Source organism: Sylvia atricapilla, chromosome 20, assembly GCF_009819655.1.
Source record: "Sylvia atricapilla isolate bSylAtr1 chromosome 20, bSylAtr1.pri, whole genome shotgun sequence".
NCBI classification, from domain to species: Eukaryota; Metazoa; Chordata; class Aves; order Passeriformes; family Sylviidae; genus Sylvia; species Sylvia atricapilla.
The window spans coordinates 10333463-10351617 of NC_089159.1; the positions used below are offsets into that span (position 1 = coordinate 10333463).

At 50.2% G+C, this 18155-nt stretch overlaps 1 protein-coding gene across 12 annotated transcripts in view; it reads right to left on the reverse strand.

Moving 5' to 3' along the window:
- Positions 1-17227, reverse strand: part of MSI2 (musashi RNA binding protein 2) — a 199630-nt gene extending 182403 nt beyond the window's left edge. For all 12 annotated transcript variants that reach the window (XM_066333581.1, XM_066333580.1, XM_066333575.1 and 9 more), the window contains exons 1-5: positions 17117-17227; positions 16915-16955; positions 16705-16786; positions 16240-16324; positions 12067-12108 (exon numbers count right to left, since the gene is read on the reverse strand). In XM_066333581.1, coding sequence (XP_066189678.1) covers positions 12067-12108; positions 16240-16324; positions 16705-16786; positions 16915-16955; positions 17117-17178 — 312 coding nt within the window. In that variant the 5' untranslated portion in view covers positions 17179-17227. The remainder of the gene's footprint in view (positions 1-12066; positions 12109-16239; positions 16325-16704; positions 16787-16914; positions 16956-17116) is intronic.
- Positions 17228-18155: the final 928 nt, after the last annotated feature.

The following is an 18155-nucleotide window of genomic DNA, read 5'->3' on the forward strand; positions in this document are numbered from 1 at the left end:
GGGTCCTAATGGGCAGAACTGGCTCACGCTCCAGGAAGGCTCTGCTGAAGAATAGCTCAGGCCTGGTGAAAAACAAAGCCCCTGGGGCTCCCCCAAGCACAAACACGCTGCCTTTCTTAGAAGCCACAATAAAACACAATGATACTCCTCATTTCTGCAGCGCTGCTGCCAGAGGAGACCAAAGCCCAGAGCACCCAGTGCTCCCAGCAGAGCAAGCACAGACCAGAGCCTGGCCAGGAGTGTCCCTGCCCAGCCTGGAGCCCAGGAGTGACCCTTCTGCCCAGCCTGGAACCCAGGAGTGACCCTGGAACCCAGGAGTGACCCTGGAGCCCAGCCTGGAGCCCAGGAGTGTCCCTTCTGCCCAGCCTGGAGCCCAGGAGTGACCCTGCTGCCCATCCAGGAACCCAGGAGTGTCCCTGCCCAGCCTGGAGCCCAGGAGTGACCCTGGAGCCCAGGAGTGACCCTGGAGCCCAGGAGTGACCCTGGAGCCCAGGAGTGACCCTGGAGCCCAGCCTGGAGCCCAGGAGTGACCCTGGAGCCCAGCAGTGACCCTGGAGCCCAGCCTGGAGCCCAGGAGTGACCCTGCTGCAGCTCTGTGCTCCCCATTTCTCGCCCCATTCCACCTGAGCTCACTCCAGGCTTGGAAGCCCCAGGCAGATATCACATGGGCACCCCGTTCTGTTCTCCTGGGCTCCATCCTAAACACTTTACAGCCCTGCACTGTGTGTGCTCATGCCCTGCTCAGACTCACAGCACCACTTGCACCATTCTTGTGATGCTTCAACTGCCCACTGAAGCCAGGCCTATCCCCAGCAACTGTTTCTAATAAGCCAGCACTGGTTACAAAAGCCCTTTTGCAGAGGGTTTCAGGACTGACTCACTTCCACCTCCAATGATGCAACACTCATTTCCACACACAGAAATCATCACCTCGTGGGACTGCAGCTCACAGAGCACAGCCAGGACACCTCAGCCCCTGGGAGCACAGAGCCCAGCCAAGTGCAGCCCCAAGGAGCAGGTTTGGAATAACCCTCCTCTGAGGCACCAGTGATTCCCCGTTTCAAGTACTGAACACGCCAGCAGCATTCTGTTTTGCACATCCATAAAACAAGGGTGATGGCAATCACTTACCTCATCTCTGTGTGATGGGAACAAAGGCCACGTTTAAACTAGTTTAAAGTCATTTCAGCACACAAGCCTTTCGTGAAAGTAGGATGCTGATGTCTCCAGGAATGGATGTACCACAGACTATCAACTAACATTTTGAACAAAACTTTCTCCAGAATCAGTTTTTCACTCACAGCTCACGACCAGAAACTTTCAAACCATCGCTACCTCATTTTCCTTTCATATCGTGGACACACAGGCACACACCTCCAAAAGCTGCACTCCCTCTTCTTTGTCTATCCAAGCACTTTGCTAGCAGATTTCTGGTCTTCTTTTTAAAATGCCTTTGGAGTACATTAAGCAACTTGGAAGCTTTGCTCTGAGCAGCTCTAACAGAAGTCAGTGGATAACTTCTACTACTCCAACAGAAACAAAGACAAGCACCACTAAGAAATGAAGAAAAGCCCATCAAAAACATGATCAGGTCTAGTTTTCACCTGGTCCTAATTCAGTGCAAGAGTCAAAAAGCAGCCTTACAAGTTATGGACTCCCTTGCAACCACTTTCCTTTAAAATAGCTGTATTTTGTCTCAAAATTTCAGGAAAAAAAAGGCATAAAAAAGGCATAGCCAGTCTCCCATTGAACAAATGCCCCTCCTCACCCCAAAAGCATTCCCAAAGGTTACCTGTTCAGTGCTGGAGGCAGCCCCAGCCCGGGGACTGTCCTGAGGGAGTGCTGCAGCTCTGTGCCCTACCCCGGGGACTCCCTCACCCAGCACAGGTGATGGCAATCACCACTCGATTGGTAATTGCCCCCAGGTGAGGGACATCTCGGCCTAATGAGCCTCACAGCAGGGGAGTAACGGCCCCAGACACCGGCCTTGATTGGGTAACTCACATCACCTGTGCCCCACCTGGGCTCCCAAAGGGGGCAAACCCAGCCGCTGCTCCTCGGGCTGCCACATCACCTGCCTCTGCCCCCTCCCAGCCCAGAGCACACCTTCACCTGCACAACCTGCGCCAAGGACCAGCCAAGACATTCAGGACTTGCTCTCTGATCTCTGTTCCACCTCAGGAAGCGCTTGGCAGCATCTGTTAGTCTGCCTTCATCCAACAATCTGCAGCTCTCAGGAATGCAAGACAAACAGGTGCTGCTGCCCTTCTCTCAGCTGGAGCCAGTTTAAAGCATTTCAAGGAAACACACCAAAGGCACTCTTCAGCGATGAAGGGCTGCACCTGCCCGAGACCTCTAAGAACATTAAGCAGCAGCAAAATTTTCTCTGACCGTGTCCGTGTAAGACGTTTACCCTGCCCCTGCATTCCTTCAGCTGCAACAAGATTCATGAGTAAGGTGTTCTGCAACAATACCTGTCCTCTCCTACCTGCTTCTCTCCCCAGACACTTTCAGATGAATTGACTCTTTATGTTCCTTTCCACATACTGCAGGAGATCAGGATTACACAGCACCAGCTGAATAATGTTCTGCTCACACTATCATCAGCTTCACGCGTTCAGATGACAGTGATGGGGACTATAAAGGCACGAAGACAGATAATCACTGCTTATGTCTGCAATTATAGTTCCAATAAAGCTTCTTCATGGCTCTTTAGCACCAAGGCTTTTTGGACTGTAACTGAATTGTTTTAATATTTTTTTCTACTTCATATTTTGTTCTTTTCCTATTGCACAGTCATACTTAATCGAGAGAGAAGACAAATGCCTCTACTAAAATATCCACTGGAAACACCTACAGAAAGGTCCAGAAATCTAAACTGACTTCATATGACTACCACAAAATCAAAGCCATGCTCACAAAACTTTGGAGGAATCATAACTGAGGCAGACTTTCAACTATCATTGTATCTGATCGGGAAGATTAATGACATAGTGGATGTGACCAGATGAAAAAGAGAGAGGCAAAGAAATAAAACTCACACAGGACAATCACAATTCCCTCCTCATACATAAACTGCCAGGCTTGTCACACACAGAACCTGCTGCTTCTATCCCAGTTCCCGGGATGAGGTGAGGCAGGAGTTTAGAGCACAGAAGCTGCTGTGGCAGGATACTCACTGATACTCACCCCCGGGGCTGGGGTAGAACTGTCCCCAGCAGGCACAGTGGGGACAGAGGCTCACAGCGCTGGGGCAGCCTGTCCCCAGAGCTCTGCAAACACATCAGGACACCATCCCCAGGTGCACAGGGCCAGGCACCACGGCAGCCAGGCCCCAGCTGCTCGGGTGGCCACCCAAAGAGGAGCAGGCATGGCACAAAGAGCCAGCCAGGGCCCGGCACTGCCCGGTGTCACAGCCACCAACGCTGAGCCGCAGGCACAGTCCTAAGGACACCTGCAGCTCTGCAGGCTTCCCCTCTGCTCCCCTGCCGGGGCCACTTGGAGCCTGCTACATCCTCTGCAGGCTCCCCCCTTGCTCCCAGCACTGGCTGTAGCCATGAGACCAGCCTGAGCCATAATTCACACCATGCTGTGGCTGCCATCCTTATCTTGCTTCCCCTGTGCGAGGTTCGGATGTCCTGGCGTTCAGCAGGAACCTCAGCAGTTACAGCCTCAGCAGAGACCCAGAGCACTGCCACTGCACTCAGTCAAAAGTCGTTAAAAACAACAAAGAAAACCCCGGTTTAACCCCTCAAAGGCACGTCACATGAAGAGCTGGCAGTGTACAGCCTCCCACACTTCCTCCGCAGCGCCCAGGGATGCTGCCAACATCCCCTTCAGACAGAGGCAGCCCTTCACTGGGGATCAACCCGGGCTGCCAGGAAGAGGCTGTGCTCTCTGCCACACTCAGCCCTTTGGATAATCCCTGTTTGCTCTGACCCTGCATCTCCAGGCTCAGTGGCAGCATCACCACCAGGCCCTTAGCTGCGTTCCTACACGCTAAGCCAAGGCCACCAGAGTCTGACCAACAGTGACTCTGCCTCCTCAGCTCTCAGCAGCCATGGGACATCTCCACAGCAGGTTTTAGGAGGTTTTTTTCACCAGGAAATGTATGAAGAGGGTACAGTGAAATATTTAGTGGGCATTCAGCAGGCCACCACCCGTCCAGGGCCAGAGGCTCAGAGCTGACCTACAGAAAGTGACTGGGGAGGAGGATGAACTGTCTGGTGCAAATCAATCAAAACCACCCCCAGCACTTCACAGTAAGACTTTTTGAGGAGAGGGAGCTCCTGCTGCACCAAGCCAACAGTTCTTGTTGTAGTGGTCCCAGGGTTTGCTCAGCACTCAGAGATCTGTCAGGGATCCTGAGGACATGGCAGAGAACAAGACCTGACACCAGCCAACACAGTGGCTGGTAGCAACCCCAGAAAGGTAGGGCAATACCCCCTCCTCAGAAATTCCTATCGTATTTCCCATCTCAGCATTCCCTCTGGATTTCTTTTCAATGGTTTCTGCTCCCTCCCACAATTCACTGAACACAACACGCTGCTATAGGCTCTGCAGGTCTGCCAAATACAACAGCAGAAGGCGGCGAATTTCACCAGCAAAGAAACATCTTTACACTCATTTACAGCACTTTGCAAACCTTTGGCAAAAGGATAAATGCTCCTTGTACGTATTGAGCCGTGCACACAGCTCAGGCTGGGAGCAGGGGATCACACCAACACAGCTCTGAACACAAATGACTGATAACACAGCCAAAAGGAGAACTGAACAGGAGTTCCACTCGTTCAGCAAGCACTGCACAAGAATCCCTGGCAACATCCCCCTCAGCAACACCTTCTTCCAGCAGTGCAACAAACACCAAAGCTGCCAGGGCTGAGGGCTTGCAGCTGGGATGCTTTTGCCATAAACCAGACCCCTGACTCCAGCAACAGCTCCCAGTCCAGTGGGATTCACAGAGAGTTAGGACAAATGCCCAGCTCCTTGCAGCCTCTTTTCACACCACACCACATAACCCTTTGGGAAGATTCCTGGACAGTGTTTATCCAGTTTATTTGGTGGAAGCCTCCCCAGACTCTCCACCTGGCAGGAATTCTCTTTACACCAGCACTCAGGAAGCTGCAAGTCTTGTCTCCACTTCACAGTCCCTATTTTAAATAAACCAAAACTTCAAACCACTTCTTCACCCTGTGCTCCTCACCTTCTCTTTGATGCAAAACTGACCCACAGAAACAACATAAAGATGAGCTCTGAGTCAAGAATACTAAAACACTGATTAAACCAGCAGAGCACAGGTTTGGGGGCACTACAGAGGAATTCTGTACCCTCTGGGAGCCAGCCCTGAGCCAGGAGGGCTGGAGCTGCACCAGGACCCATGTCCTCAGCCAAGGAGTCTTGCTCAGCCCCATCTCAGAGCTGCGTGGCACACAGGAAGGAAAATAAAACCAGAGGGACTTAACAACTTCAAACCCTGGGAACTACTTAATTCACCAGATATTAGTTTCTTTCCCCCACCCCACCATTTTTCTCTCCCACCTGCCAGGCCACCTCATTACTGTCACTCTGCATCAGTTCTTGCTACAGTAGTTTTCTTGGACCTTTGCCCCTTCAGTCAGCTTGAAACCTCTTCCCCATTGTACCTCAGAGTCAATGGGAAATTAATGCAAGGCTTTGCTGGGGGAGGGCAGGGCAGAGGCAACGCTTTCTGCTGCTGTCAATACTTCTTCTCCTTCACCCTTCCTGCCACAGACACTTCACCAACATATTAAGGAGCCTTGTCTGCATTTCACTGAGCTCGCTGAGGTCTCTGGGGCTACTCCTCACGTGCAGAACTGCATATTATAAAGAATATAATACAAAGTTCCTAAAGCACAGTCTTAATTTAAGCCTGCTCAGTCACAACAATACAGCCAGCTGCAGATGTCCCAGCACAGGGAATGACTGAGCAGGGGAGAACAACTTCTTCCCAACATTCTTCAGATTTTCTCTGCGCTCAAAAAATAGAATACTTTCAACAGGAGAGCAGTAAAATGCCAAAGTTTAGGAGTAACTTATTAATACTGCATGCTGATCTGACTACAAAGTTTGACAGTCACTTTCAAATTACTCAGCAAACCACAATTTCTACAGCAATAATATCATAAAATTCATAGGCCACGTTGAACACTACTTACATAGTTCACAGAATTATTCCAGTGACTAAGGCAAACAGAATGTGTGATTTCAGGGCTAAAGACTAAATTAAGCTTCAATAATGTTTTTTTTAGTAAAGTCTGATGCTACACTGACCTTGTAATCAGTTTTTTGAGGAAACAGCAGGTCAGTATTTTATTGTGAGTGAGATCCTCTGGTGGAGGGGGAATATGAGAGGGATGAAACTGCCAATCTGAAGGAGAAGTGATGGAACTGACCATATACAAAGTACTGTCAAATACACAAAGTAATCTTTTAATCTTTCTCTGCTACGGGCTTCACAGTTGAACAAAGCATTTAATAACGTGCTTTGAGCCCATGCTGATTCAGCAAAGCACTTACCCACATGCTTGTGCCAACTTAAGTATATGCTTAAGTGCTTTCACACAATGGGGGCAGAGGAGATTCAGGCCCTGAGATGAACCATTTTCTGAAACAAGCCATTTTTTCCCTAAGATGACTGACTATTTACAGCTTCTCTTCAGAGCGTGACCCAAAATGTCTTTAAAGAGAAGACTAAAATACAACTGAGAAGTGAAATAGCTATTAGGAACAGCAAAGACTCAAGGCAGAGCTTAATGAACTAGAGTTGTTCTTTTCTCCTTCTCAGCACAACACACATCTTTGATGCACACACCCCACCTTGCCCTGTTTCAGTGGCTCTCCTCTAAAAATAAGTTCCAAGTTCCCTTAGTGCTTTGGATTTCACAACATTTATGAGACTATCACCAGAGTCAACAGGCTAAAAAAAGAATCCATTAGCATTAACTGGCCTGTCACTGGCAGTGACAAATAAATGAATTTGATGGTTTTAGATCAGTCATTAGTAGACCTACCCCCGGGCTGATAAAGGCTCAGCACTTTGCAGAGATGTACTCAATCTGGAAGCAGAGGGGTGTTAGCATGCTGCTCTTCTTCCATTTCCCTGACCTCCCCACCTCAGAACCTTTCCTGCCATATCCAAGTGCACAAAAGTCACCTGGTAGATGCCATTAAAAATAACCCAACAGTACAGGAAAACACAGGTAATGTAGAACCTCCTTCTAAAAAAAAATCCCACGTTACACACTGTCCAATTTTAATTTTTAGTTAGCAGAATGTCAGCGGGAAGGAAAGTACATTAGGACTGTTTTTAGCATGAAAGACATCCTTAGGCAATGAGAATGGAAATACAGACATTTTAACAAGTACAAGACAGTCTGTGGGGATTCAGGACAACATGAACAATCTACCTGAGTGACTGGGGAGACGAAATAAATGTTTACATCTCCAAAAAACAACAGTGACAAAAATCCAGCTCAGCTCTTGCTTCTGACAGAACCCACTGCACTCCACAGAAAGCCCTGCACAGCCCCTTCTTCCTCTGGCTGTGACATCCAAGGACAGAGATCATCCTGTGCCTCACCACAGAGAGCACAAACCCCAGCCCAGAGACAAGGGCTTTCAAAACCCTCATCCTCCACTGCCTGGAGCTGCCTTCATCAGCCAAGACTCAGACTCTGAAACTTTTCCATTGGACCATCCAGTGCCAGAGGGAAGCAAATTCTTGGAGCAGCTCACCCTGGATAAGGCTGGTTGAAGGGGACACCCAAAAAATGCCCCACACCATCTGGGAAGGGCTTCACACTCCTCTGACACAGATGACACCACCATTATTGTCAGGCCACACATCCATGCCTGATGCCAAGAGCAGGAGGAAAACATCCTCTCTTACTCCACCCAGACCTGCAAATGCAGAGGAATCTTAAAAAGAATTTTAAAAAGGCCATCGGGAAAAGGTCTGACCTTGCTGCTCTTTACAGCCTGGTGGGGAAGGAAGGGTGGCAGGAAAGGAAGAATCCTGACTTCTGCTACTGTGTCCAGTTCACATTCTTTTGAGGAAAAAAAAAGAAACTTCAAAGTCTACCTAACACCAAAAATAAGATGGGAAGTAGTAGGATTAACCTGGAGGAGTTTACAGGCAGAAGCAGGGGAGAAAACAATCAGAACTCTTGATTTTCAAGGTCCATCATTTGCTCTGGAACAAAATCTCTCCCTGCTACTCTGGCTGAGGCTTATCAACCAGCCAAGGGACTCAGACACCCCACCCACAGTTAACTTAATTGGAATCAGACATCCAAATCCACTGGTTAGCTTTAAAAAAAAAAAATCCCAGGTTAGCCTGGGTGTTATCCTGAAAGGGCATGCCCTCCATTTGCTGCTCTGGAACGGGCAGCTTCACATGGCTTTAAGCAGCAGCTTCTCACAAGGAAGGAGAGCTGTTGGCACTGCCTCTTGCCCAAGAACGAGCAGATGTGCCCAGCCAGACAGGAAACCCAGCTGGGGCACGGAGCTGCCAGGCCAGTCCTGCACCAGCCTCTGTGACAGTGACACATCTAATGAAGACATGGGTGTCCTGCATCCCCAGCCCATGACCAGACAAAATCATCTCCCACCAAACCAAGTCCTTCTGCTCTTTTGTGACCAAAGGGGCACCAGTGCTCTATCTACACCCAATCCACACAGAGTGGAGCCCAAATTTAAATATGCAGGGCCACCAGCAGACAGGACACACAGAGCCAGCCCATGGCAGGGATCCACAGGAGCAGCTCCAGCTGGTTCCTCCGTGCCCCTGTCACTGCAGGAAGGCTCCACACCACATCCACAGTGCCCACAAATGCCACCCACCTCACTACAGCCTGTGTCACCAGGAGCCACCCCCAGCCACACACATTATACTCCTGTAAGTGCAGGAAGAAGGAGCACCTCAGTGCCAGCCTGAGCACAAAACACATCTCTGTGGGGAGCCTCACTGACTGTGAACTTTGGCTCAAGTTCTACCTGCCTCTGTCTCATCCATGGCTCTGCACAAGAAAGCATCCAAATTCCTATACCAACGACATTTTCATGGCCAAGGAGCTGCTTCATTGACCGAGGCTGCTGTCCTTTTGCTCTTCAGGCTTGTTTCGGTTTGTTTTTGAAATAAATCCCTTAGGCAGAGGCGTGAGAGAGGAACTTGCTTACATTTGAAAATATCTAATGAACACGTGAAATTGGATAAGGCTTCTCCAACCTAACAGAGCAGGTAACCTCAGACATGGCAGCCTATGTATAACAGTAAATCAAATTATTGTAGCCTTCAACATTCAAAAGGGGGTACAAAACTACTGGTGCCCCGTCACTGCTGCGTTTTAAGGGTTTTTGAAGTCAGCAGAGTTGTAAATGATCTCCTGTTACAGAGTGCCTTCCAGCACTCGGAAGCAAGAGAGATTTTTATCAAGGAACAGCAGCCCCGAGGAAGGAGATATATATTCACCAGAACCCCAAGGAGCTAAACCCTGCAGCAAATTTCCTAAAACAATGGCTTCAAGTGGTGCTGGCCTTTGCAGGATTCCACATCCCGGGAATCCACTGGAGGCAATCAGCAGGATTTTCTGCCAGGGTCATTCTAAGGAAATCAGGGAAGAATGCCGGGCTGTTACAACCTGCCACTGCATGCTCAGGAGGTGATCTGCATCTGAGAGGTGTCAAACCAGGGGCTGGGGTTTAAAAAGGACCAAGAAAGTGTTTTCCTGGGCTGGGCAAAAGGGGAAAGGATTGAGTGGTGGTGACCATCACTGCGGAGCAGCACGGGCACAGGGAGCAGCAGAGGCAGTGCCAAGCTCAGCTGTGCCCAGAGGAGTCCAGGATGGATGGAGAGAAGCACAGAAGGGGAATGCTTCACCCTCAGCCTTGCTCCACCTCAGCCCCATCACCACCACAGGAAAACAGAAAAAAAAAAAACCCAAATAAATCCCCATTTGGCTAAACATACCAAGAGGGAAGGTTACTTGGGGAAAAAACCCAAAACAAAACAAAAAACCAATTCTCCTCTTGCACCTAGAGAGAGACAGAGACATTTCATTAAATGCCATTAATCTCCACAGACCCGAGCATTAGCTGGTTAATTAGACTAAAGTACAGTCACATTTTAACGCTGAACATTCACCATTCAACTGGGATAAATGAACAACTAAAGTCCCAAACCTTAATTCAGTATCTAATTAAAAAAACAGAAAACAAAATATTCGGATTATGAAATGCTTGCCAGAATAATACATCATAATTGATGTAAAATCTGCTCTTTATTGCATCTGATTTTCTTCAGTCTTCAAATTAGGCTGTTTTCAATCTTCAGATTTTTTTCAAGTGCCCCATAGAAATCCCAACACTTTAGAAAGGACAAATGTGTCAAAAGCAGCAACAGACACTGCTGACCCCTCCAGAGAGAGCGAGTTCCTGCTAAGAGTGGAATTTAACATCCATTCCAGCATTTGCCCCACGCCTGAAAGATGTCGGTTACCAAAAACCAAGGAAAAAAATCCCCCCTACGTGTAGAAAAACAAAATCCCCTTTGTCAATACGACCTGATTTTGCATTCCCTAACAGAAAAATTTAACTCACTAATATCCTCGATGTAAAACATGTCCTGGTTTTTTTAATTGTTAGAGAAGAAATCACATGGGACAGCTTAACGGCTCTGCTGTAAGCATTACAAACTTCTCCAAATAACACTGTAAAAACAGCTAACTGGCACTGAAGACAGTTTAAAATGTAAATTAACCTTTAAAAGGCATCGGGAAGGGGGATAGGCACATCAAGCACAAGATCAAAATTCTGGTAACTTTAAGATGGCATCAATCCAACAACATAATCCAGAAGCCACAAGCCCCACACACTATAAACTCTTTGCTCAGTGCAGAAGCAAGCCAGGCACACTATTATTCACCAATTAGTTATTAGATATGTCCTGGGAAGAAAAGAACCTCTAAACATTTGCCTACATTAGTCTGGTTTAAAATGCCACAAGTAGGCTGTCTTTTTTTTTCTTTTTAAGAACTACCCAGCACCTCTCCTGGGCTGTGCCTGGGGGTTTGCAATGACACGGGGCTTTTCCTGGATGCCAATTTTGTGCAATATTTAACATCATGGTTCAACACACACAGTTACACTGCTTGCTTTCATGAGGAGCTGTATGCAGTAACAGTTCAGGCAGTTGGTCAGGGAAGTTTCTCACCACCAACTTCAAACCACTTTTCCCTATTGACTTGCATCTACAACTTTGCAGCCTTTTCCTCCCATTTTTTTACCAAAAGACCGAAGCTACCCAAGATGACAAGTGCGCACGCAAGTGCCATACATCAGTTAAATTAAGTTTTCCTGATAAGACTCTCAAAAACAAATTAAAAAAAGTCAATTACGAAAGTTTTCTTTCAGCCTCTGGCTTTCAAAAATTCGCACGCCGCAAGTTCAGCTTCGAAACTGCTTTGTTTTCATTAGGCACGACCTGGAGAGCACCAAGCACTTGTATTTCTCACTCCAGGAGAAACGGCACCCAGCAGCACCTGGAGGGAGCCAGGCAGAGGTGTGTGTGTCCCTGTGCCACTGCCACAGCACGGCCAGGCCACTGACCAGCTGGACACTCACCCTCACTGCTCCCCTGCTCCTGCAGAACAACAGCCCCCAGAGCTGAGCCTCACCAGCTCACCCCCTGAGACATCCCCGCGCACGTCCCTCGGGTGACACAGAGGAGAATTTGCAAACAATGAAGGCGGAGATGTCTCCCCATCCATCACAAGCACAGAACTGAAAGCTCAGCTCAAAACAAGCCCCAAGCCCGCACTTAATCCAGACAGCCTCCACCAACAGCAGGAGCACCAAGGCTGCTGCCCGAGCGGGGCTCAGCACAACCAGAACCAGAACCAGAACCGGTGCTGTGCCCAGCCCAGCCCCGGGGCCACAGCCACGCTCTGATCCCCCAGAGCAGCATGCCTTTAACAGCTTTCACTGCCAATCCCCCGGCAACAATGACTCTGCGTGTGCCTGAAATGCCATGATCGATCTCCTACTCACCTTGGGCTGTGCTCGTCGGGGAAACGCAACTTTAGGGTCAATCTGAGGAAAGAGAAAGGGGGAAAATCAACAGGGTAGCTTTGGTTGTCAGTTTACATTATCTTGATTTTAAATCACTGAATTATTAATCCCTCATTTCTCAGGCTTGTAATTCAGCACACCGGGTCATCCAGAGCTGCTCTGGAAACGACAGGTCACAGTCTGGGTTTGTCTGGGGGGTCTGACAGGGGCAGGGAGATGGGCAGAGAGGAAGGAAACATCTCTTCTGCACTTCTTCTCCATCATCTTCTGGGCAGCAATCCCCGTGGGTGCTCAGGATCAGCCCCTGGGTGCTGCCTCTGCCACCAAAAGTGCACGTTGAGGATGGTCCCCAGGCCCTAGAGGCTGCACAGAAAAAGGGACAGCATTCCTGACCAACATCTTAACTTGGCTTTGACACCTGCCCCTTCCTGCACTTGGGTTTGGGGTTGCTTCTTTTTTTCTGCTTTGTTTTGCTAACTGACAAGCAACACCACACAAAAAAGGAAAGTAAAAAAAAAAAGTCGAATTATTCACATTTCAATTATTAAAATTAAAACATTCAAAGGACTAGACTCTCCTTCATAATAACGCACCCAACTGATCTGATTTACTCCCTTTCAAAGAAAATATCTGAGCAATGGAAAACTGCAAAGGGGCATTTCTGGGATGGGGTGGGAAGGGAGGAGAGCAAGTTACAAACGAGTTTGATGTGTGTGAAATACACACGCACTGAAGTCAGAATTAAACAACTTCCTAAAAAAGGTTTCCCATTAAGGAGTTACTTGAACTACCCATGAATGAAGCATGTCTCCAGGGGAAAAAAAAAAATCCTTGCTTTACCCCCTGCCCTGTTTTAAGATGCAGCGTTGGCTCCCCTTGCACTGCATGAATTAGCACGTCCCCTCTGCTTTCCAAAATGCTAATTCTGCAACTTCACAGGGGTCATCTCTAAAAAGGGACTCCTCTCTCCCATTCAAAAATTACAGGAAACCAAAAAGGCACCGCCGCAGACGCAAAGAAACAGCACCCAGCAGTGTCTGGAGGGAGCACGCAGGCAGAAGGGTTGGATGTAAACAAAAATATCAGATCCTTCAACAACAGCCCCCCCTAAATCACAGAAATCACAGTAAAATAAATGCCTGTGTGCTGCTGGTTTCACTTCTGGCTCTCAGCAGCACCTGCACGCAGACATCTTCTGCATAAAGGGTCTGGAAAAGGATGTTTTAAAGTACTAGATCCTACCTGAACTGTGCAACCTGCAACTGCTTTCTGTTGTGATGCCACTAATAACTGACTCTGCTAGGCACATTCAGAAGGACAGGCTGGTTTTTAGAGCTTGGGTTTGGCTTTTGTTGTGTTTCCCCCCTCCACAAGCAAACCCTGATGAAGAAGAGGAGATGTTTCCATTTGGTATAGTTATTCCTGCGGTGATAAATATTCCTGTCACTGCTAAATAACCACGGGCCTCTCCTAAAAAGCAGTTTTACTCAATTAATTTGTCAAAATGGGAAAAACCGCAGACATTTGATGTGCAACTGATAAACTGATTTGCCTCCATCAGACACAAATATTGTATCTTTTTTTAGGACACACCTGAGAAATGAGCGATTACATGCCACTTTATTGTTCAAAAAGCATAAAAAGTAAAATTATTTATCTAGAAAGCTAACCTTTTCATAGAGATTAACATTATCTACAAATATATTCAGCACTGACTAGGCATTTGTCTACTGGGGAAATACAACAGGTACGGATTTTCCACAGCCATACCCAAAGGTGGAAAAAGATGCACATTTCTACGTTTGCTCCAAAACTACAGGTTTTCCCCCCAAAGAACACCAGGCCCACCAGAGGGACCTCACTGCAAAGTCCTGCTGGTAAAAAGCTGGGAGAGCCATTAAACTCCAAAGCAACACATTCATTTTTGAAGGTCAGCTCAAAGAGCATGGAGTCCCTTGCACCACAGCGACAGATTTTCTAAAAGAACTGAATTTTCCCTCCCAAAACCTTTTGGATAAACACCACCAGCCTTTGAAGACAAACACTAGCAATGAACGTGGCAAATCCATACCTTTTGCATAACCCTGTCAACTATTTAAACAACCAAGAATGAAAAAACAAAACAAAACAAAACAAAGAAAAAAAAAAATCAAAGTTCTACCAAAATAAAAAATTAGTTAGTTAGGTACAATTCTACTTACTGTATCTACAAGTCCTCTAGGAAATGACTATAATACTATTTCTGATATGAATGGCCATTACCTAAACAAAGCTTTTAACGTAACTGTAAACAAGAGCGACGTTTCCATGCCAATACCCAACCGATCTGCCTCCTGTGCTGAACGTTGAAACAGAGTCAAATGCCTTGTTATACTGCACAACAGTTACTACAATACTCTACAAAGACACGCCTGGAAGGACCTGCCGGGCTCTGTGCTGTCCTCGGAAGCTGCGTTGCTGATTCTGAGGGCAGGTTTGTATTTTGGATTGATTCAGTCATGATCGCACAACCAAAAGCGAGGCAGATTTGCCCTGGTGAAGCTCTTCACCCCTCCCCCAGAGAAGAGCAAATTAATACATTGCAGGGACTAGACTGTGATACAAGAAAAAAGCTGGGGGAGGACCTAATTATAGTCAGAAATATGACAGGGTGTCCTCCCATGATTTTTTTTTTTTTTAAACTCTCGTTCAAGATACTGTTTGCCTTTGTTCTTCTTATCTAAATTTATCTTTAAAAACACACAGAGAATATAGCTGTACATGAAAAGTCTGGTGAGTTTAATTTCAGGAGCACGGCTGAATCAGTTATCTTACCATATCTGATTAAACCTAAAATCAAATTATTAAGGCATGTGAAAGCATGGGCTTCGTGTTCAGGCAAGCCCAGCAGAATCTGTAGGTCGAATTAAAGCACCAGATTCCACCTGCTTCTACGAGAGCTTTAGGCTTTTTGTTTCCATACAAATCACATTTTTAAAAAAACATCTCCTCACGTTTGCTCCCTGCTTCTCCCTTTCTTCATTTAACTATAATCTCGCACACACAGGCACCCACGAGATGCTGCTGCACCGAAACAGGATTGCTCCTAACACCAGGCTCAGGTTAAAACAAAACCCTTAAGCCCCAGAACACAGCCTATAAACCCCAGGGGCAGCAAGGAGCACGCTGGATGTGCCCAGCAGAAGGTCTCTGCAGACAGTTCCACCAGCAGCAGCCTTCCCTTCCCAAAACACAGCCCCCTCCAGAGCCAGCAGCACCAGAGCACTGATGACCTCTAGCAGTGTCCTTCCCCCCTCCCCTCCCGAGGCTGAAAACTACAACCAAGGAGGAGGCACAAAACTTCATCTTTCTGCTTGGCCTTGACCACAGGCAGAAAACAGGGCCCAGAGCTGCACTTGGCCCATACCTTTGGTTTGACCCAACACTGAAAACACCAGATTTGGGGCAAGGGGCAAACTCAGCTGTGGAATTTTTGTTTAAAAAAATCCCAAACAAATTTAATGTTTATTTAAAAAAAAAAAATCAGCTGCATCTCACAAGCATTTTTTTTTCTTTATGTTATGCACTGGAGACTGAGCGCAGCAAAAAGCTCTGGAGAAAAAACAATATATTAGGACTTGTGCTTCTCTACCACATGCACACTCTTGCAGAGCTCCCCATAAATGACCCGTGCATTTCGCAGGGGCCCTGCCATCACAGGTGAGGGGACCTCTCCAAAAAATGACTTTGGGAAATGACACGAGCAGCAGCTTTCACGGTTTGACAGTAAGTCACTCACACCTTGAAACGCGCTCAACAATACATAAATAATCCATCAAAAGAATCACAAAGTTCCGGGCAGAAAGCATGCCGCAGCCCAACACCAAAAAAAAGTTGGATTTCACTCCACAGCTTTTTCAATGTCACCGCTCAATAAAATATAAGGCCGGGGGAGGAGCCAGCGGTCGGTATGGGCGAATTCGGGATTTCGGGGGAGAAAAAAAAAAATAGAAAAACAGGATAAAAAAAACCCAACAAACAAACCCCAAAAAAGAAAGAAAGTTACCGCTTTTGCTAAGTTAAAGGCAGAGGCTAGAAACCCCCCAAGGCAAAGCGGAGGCACGCCAGGTCCCGGTTCAATGACAGCGCGGCACCGGCCCCGGCAGCACCTACCGTCTTGGAGTCCAGCTCGTGGTGCGGCTGAGCCAGGACTTTGTCTACACTCGCCGGATCCGCGAACGTAACGAAGCCGAAGCCTCTGCGAGAGACAAAGAGCGAGGGGATGGCGGGGGGGCGGGGGGGGTGGTGATGACAATTAGAGCCAAAGGGAGAAGTCGTAAAAATAAACCGCCGGGTCCCCCTCCTTCCTTCTCGTCGCCTCTCCCCTCCCCCGGAGGCTCCGGCTGCAGGGGGCGGCCGGCTCCGACCCCCGGCCCCGCTCCGGCTCCGCCGGCCGCTTTGTTTCCTGCTCCGGGCCGGAGGGATGCGGGCGGGGAGAGCCCTCATCCCCGCAGCGGCCCACGCGTGGGCTGGAGCCGGGGCCGGAGCCGGGGCCGGAGCCGGGGGCCGCGGGTCCCACCCGCCCCGACCGCAACTCGCGAAGTTTGTCAGCCCGAGCGCGGTGGGCGGCGGTTTTACCTGGAGCGCTTGGTGGTGGGGTCCCGCATGACCATACACTCCCTAATTTCTCCGAATTTGCTAAAATAGTCTCTAAGGCTGTCTGCGGAGAGAGAGCAGAGGGGGAGAGGAGGGTCAGGGACGGGGGGGCGCGGGCAGGGCCCGGCGCGGCGGGACGCGGCCCACGCGGGGCGGGACACGCGTGGGGAGGGGGCGGCGGGCGGGGGTTACCTGGTGAGGTTTGCCAGCTGAGGCCGCCGATGAACATCTTGCTGGAGGGAGAGAGCAGAGCGGAGTTGAGCGCCGGTGCGGGATCGGCCATTTTGACGGGGCAGCTCCCGGCGGGGCGGAGGGGCGCGGAGCGGAGCGGGGCGGGCCCGCCTCACCGCCCCTCAGCGCCGCGCTCCGCGCCCCCGCCGCCCCGCCGACTTACCCGGGGTCGTGCTGCGCCTCTCCGGGGCTCCCCGAGGTAGCCTGGCTCCCGTCCGCCTCCATGGCCGCGCCGAGCGAGAGCCCCTGAGAGAACCCCCCCCGCCCGCCCAACCCGCCCCCCCCGGCCCGGCTCCGGCTCGGTTCGCTCCGCTTGCTTTGCCCCTTTTTCCCTTCCCCCCTCCTCCTCCTCCTCCTCCTCCTCCTCCTCCCTCCGCTACCGGAGGATCTCACTGGAGAGGCGCTGGGGCAGCAGCCAGATCCGTCACACGTGGGATCGGCTTAGCTCAGCGCCGCGCCGGCGCTCCCTCCCCCCGCCGCCATCCTCCCCTCCCTCCATCCCGCCCCTCCCTCGGGGGGCGGGGCCTCCGCCGGCGCGTGGCCCTCCGTGACGTCACCGTGACGTCACCGCGCCCTCCCCGCGCAGCTCCCGCCCCCCCGCGCGCGTCCGTCCCTCACGCGTGTCCGCGACAGCCGCCGCTGTCCCCTCAGGCCCGTCACGGCCCGGGACTGTCCCCTGGGGCCTGCGACACCCGGGACTGTCCCCTGGGGCCAGTGACACCCCCCGGGACTGTCCCCTGGGGCCTGCGACACCCAGGACTGTCCCCTCGGGCCAGTGACACCCCGCGGACTGTCCCCTGGGGCCTGCGACACCCGGGACTGTCCCCTGGGGCCAGTGACACCCCTCGGGACTGTCCCCTGGGGCCAGTGACACACCTCGGGACTGTCCCCTCGGGCCCGTGACACGCGGCCCCACCGAGGGGCTGAAAGTGGCTGTGCCCCGCCCGCCCCCTGCCCTGCTCCCCGCCCAGCCCAGGCGGGTGTCAGGGGAGAATTCCAGGGCTGGGAAGTGCCTGCTGGGTGTCCAGGAGAGGAAAATGAAATTTTTAGGGACTCGGGAAGACTTCGGGCGTTCCTGAGAGCTGCCATCCCGTCGCCAAGCCTGGGCACGGCCCCCGCGCTGCCCTCAGCGCTGCCCGGGGACATGGCAGCTCTCTGGGGCTGCCCAGAGAAGGCGGCTGGAGCCCGGTGCCGCCGCAGCT